The sequence below is a fragment of the Primulina huaijiensis genome, chromosome 9 (genome assembly GCF_012295235.1).
Source record: "Primulina huaijiensis isolate GDHJ02 chromosome 9, ASM1229523v2, whole genome shotgun sequence".
Taxonomy (NCBI): Eukaryota; Viridiplantae; Streptophyta; class Magnoliopsida; order Lamiales; family Gesneriaceae; genus Primulina; species Primulina huaijiensis.
Genome location: NC_133314.1, coordinates 15,201,028 through 15,204,697, shown reverse-complemented (window position 1 = coordinate 15,204,697; position 3,670 = coordinate 15,201,028). Strand labels below are relative to the sequence as shown.

The window sequence follows — 3,670 nt, the reverse complement described above, 5'->3', positions numbered from 1 at the left end:
TGGGACCAATTTTACAATTATTAATATACTAAAAAAAATAAAAAAAAAATACTATTATTAAATAATGCTCAATTTCTTGGTCATGCTTACATAAAATCTATAAAATTTAATACATATTATTGAACAGATAATTTATCGGTTCAAGCAAAGGAAACAAAACCATCAACAACTATGTTTCATCACACAAAAATAATCAGTAACAATCAAAATTTGAACAAGATTAACGATTATCTACTCTATTAAAACGATATAAATTATACTTGTATATTTTTTTAAACTATTTAAATTTTTTATTTTATTTTATTTTTGTGAAAATTAGTTTAGATACAACTGGTTGGAAAAGCTGATTTGAATACAAATCAAAAGTTCAACTGGAATAGTAGGTTTAAAGTAAATTATTTAGGAAATGGCGAACGACCAGAAAAAAGAAGTGAAAGTTAGAAAAATAGGTTGTTTATGAGACGGTCTCACTAATCTTTATCTGTGAGACGGGGCAACCCTACCGCTATTCACAATAAAAAATAATAATCTTAGCATAAAAAGTAATATTTTTTCATGAATAACTCAAATAAGATATCTGTCTCACAAAATACGTCTCGTGCGACCGTCTCACACAAATTTTTGCTGAGTTAGAAAACCGTATGATAGGTAGTAACTATCAAGTTCAACTTGGGAGAACTTAAGCGGAATAAAACGATTTTTGGGATTTGAGATGGATTTTAATGTGGAGGAATAAAATTATTGAAATAAAAGAAGAAAATTGCTGTTGAGTAATATAATTTTGATTTACCAATAAAAAAAAAAATCTTTAGGCATGAATTGAAGTGGTGCTTAAAAGTCGTAGGCCCCAAAGTCTATTTCTCTTTTAATTAGATATTGACCTATTCCATAACATTTTTAAAAAATAAAATAACCAAAAAAAAATCGAAACTTAGTCTTGGTCAACTTACACTCGGTTGATATATTCCACACCGTGTTGAATACTACTATAAATTAACTGCTTTACACATGAAAAATCCATCACAATGCATTAAGATTCCATCTAATTATCACTTAAATTTCTTCAATTCTTCCAAGAATTTGTGTCCCTCCCAAGATTTCAATCATGGGTTTTCTCGCATTTTTTCTTACATTGGTATTCACATTCAATCTTCATGCATCAAGTATAGGAGCTCAAGAAAGTAATTTTGAGACATATATTGTTCATGTTGAGTTGCCTTTCGACCTGCAGCCGAGTTTGAGTAGTTCCTTGAATGATCTTCAAGGATGGTACCACTCGTTTTTGCCGACGACGAAGAATTCGAACTCGAACCAAGATCCCCACATCATATATTCTTACCACAATGTTTTCACAGGATTTGCAGTAAGATTGTCTCCGGCACAGGTGAAAGCGATGGAGAAGATGCCTGGATTCGTGTCGGCTCGGCCCCAGAAAACTATCCCTCTCCACACAACACACTCTCCCAATTTCTTGGGGTTGAATCAGAACATGGGGTTTTGGAAGGATTCCAATTATGGGAGAGGTGTGATCATTGGCGTGTTGGACACAGGAATCAACCCAAATCATCCGTCGTTCAACGACGAAGGGATGCCGCCGCCGCCGGCTAAGTGGAGGGGGAGGTGCGAGTTTAATACTTCTGTGTGTAACAACAAGCTCATCGGAGCGAGATTTTTTACTATAGGTGATGGCACACCGTATGATGACAATGGGCATGGCACGCATACGGCAAGCACTGCCGCGGGGAATTTTGTGAGTGGTGCGAATGTGTTTGGAAATGCCAACGGTACGGCTGCTGGAATAGCTCCTCTTGCACATATTGCCATTTATAAGGTCTGTCAGAGAAGATGCTCGGAGAGTGATGTTCTTGCTGCAATGGATGCTGCTATAGATGATGGGGTTGATGTCCTATCGCTCTCTCTAGGCGGGCCGGCAAGAAACTTTTTTGATGAAAACGTTGCTGTTGGGGCGTTTAGCGCCATGGAAAAGGGGATATTTGTGAGCTGCTCTGCAGGAAACAGAGGCCCTTCTCTTGGGACTATTGAAAATGGTGCTCCTTGGGTTCTTACGGTTGGAGCCAGCACGATCGATCGAAAAATCAGGGCGACTGCAGTGCTTGGAAACAACGAACAGCTAGATGGGGAATCCAACTATCAACCGGCAAGCTTTGGCTCAACATTCTTGCCTCTTATTTATCCTGGAATTGTTTCGACAGACCCAAATGCTACATTTTGCTTTCCCGAATCGTTAATGAATGTTGATGTCCAAGGGAAAGTCGTGTTATGCGACAATGGAGGCGGGATCGGAAGAATTGCTAAAGGAAGGGCTGTGAGAAACGCCGGTGGGGCTGCCATGATTCTAGTCAACCAGCAGTCGCAAGGCTACTCCATCTCTTCGGAATCGCACGTTCTACCCGCAACACATCTCAGTTATGACGACGGGCTCAGAGTAAAAACCTACTTAAACTCAGCAACCACACCAGTCGCCACAATTTCCTTCAAGGGTACGATAATCGGGGACACCAGCGCCCCCAGGGTGGCATCATTCTCCGCCAGAGGTCCAAATACGGCCAGCCCGGGGATCCTGAAACCAGATATCATTGGCCCAGGTGCCAACATCCTCGCCGCCTGGCACGAATCAGTCGAAAACAACACCAACACGAAATCGAATTTCAACATCATCTCTGGAACCTCGATGTCCTGTCCTCACCTCAGTGGCATCGCAGCATTGCTGAAAAACGCGCATCCCGATTGGTCTCCAGCCGCGATCAAGTCCGCCATCATGACCTCCGCCGATCGAGTGAATCTCAACAGAACCTTAATCCAGGACCAAACTCTCCGCCCCGCCAATGTTTTCGCCACCGGTTCCGGTCACGTAAACATACTGAAGGCCACCGATCCAGGCCTCGTTTACGACCTGATCCCAGCAGATTACCTACCGTACTTATGCGGATTAGGGTACACAAATCAACAAGTTAGTTACATTGCGAATCGGGTAGTAACGTGCTCACTGATTTCAAGCATCCCAGAAGCAGAATTGAATTATCCATCATTTTCTGTGTTTCTTGGGACCGCACTTCTCGGAGGAACTACTCAAACATACACCCGAACAGTTACCAACGTGGGCGATGCGAATTCAGTTTATACAGTGGAAACAGTTGGATTGCCGGGTGCTGTTGTGAATGTTGAGCCCAAGGTTCTTCGATTTTCGGGATCGAATCAGAAATTGACTTATCAAGTGAGATTTGACAGATCCCCGGAGGCTGCAAGTAATACAATTGTCCAAGGATTTCTAACATGGACTTCTGCTATCCATTCTGTTACAAGTCCCATTGTTGTTTCTTTCCTTTGAGGGTTGTTGGATTGGTTGTCAAGTGTTGGAATAATTGTTTTGTTTGAACTATTATAACATTGACATTTAATGCCACAATTTCTTTAAATCTAATATTTCAATATATTTTTAATCTTAATCTATAATATAATATTAAGTATGACATCCTTAGATCAACTAACTCTTTCTCATATATATATATATATATATAGACACACACTATGATACTACTTTTGCAACATGATATGTAAACTGTCTTTTTAGGAGACATTTTTGCCAACTAAAAATATCGAATGATATGTAATGATTGGTCAAATGTATTTTATAAAGTTGAGCTGATAT

The 3,670-nt window shown here is 40.0% G+C and overlaps 1 protein-coding gene across 1 annotated transcript; it reads left to right on the top strand.

Annotated features, from left to right (window-relative positions):
- Positions 1 to 1,008: 1,008 nt before the first annotated feature.
- LOC140984164 (subtilisin-like protease) lies at positions 1,009 to 3,454 on the top strand. Its single transcript, XM_073451404.1, has one exon. The coding sequence runs from the start codon at positions 1,106 to 1,108 to the stop codon at positions 3,347 to 3,349; it is 2,244 nt and encodes a 747-aa protein (XP_073307505.1). The 5' UTR covers positions 1,009 to 1,105; the 3' UTR covers positions 3,350 to 3,454.
- Positions 3,455 to 3,670: the final 216 nt, after the last annotated feature.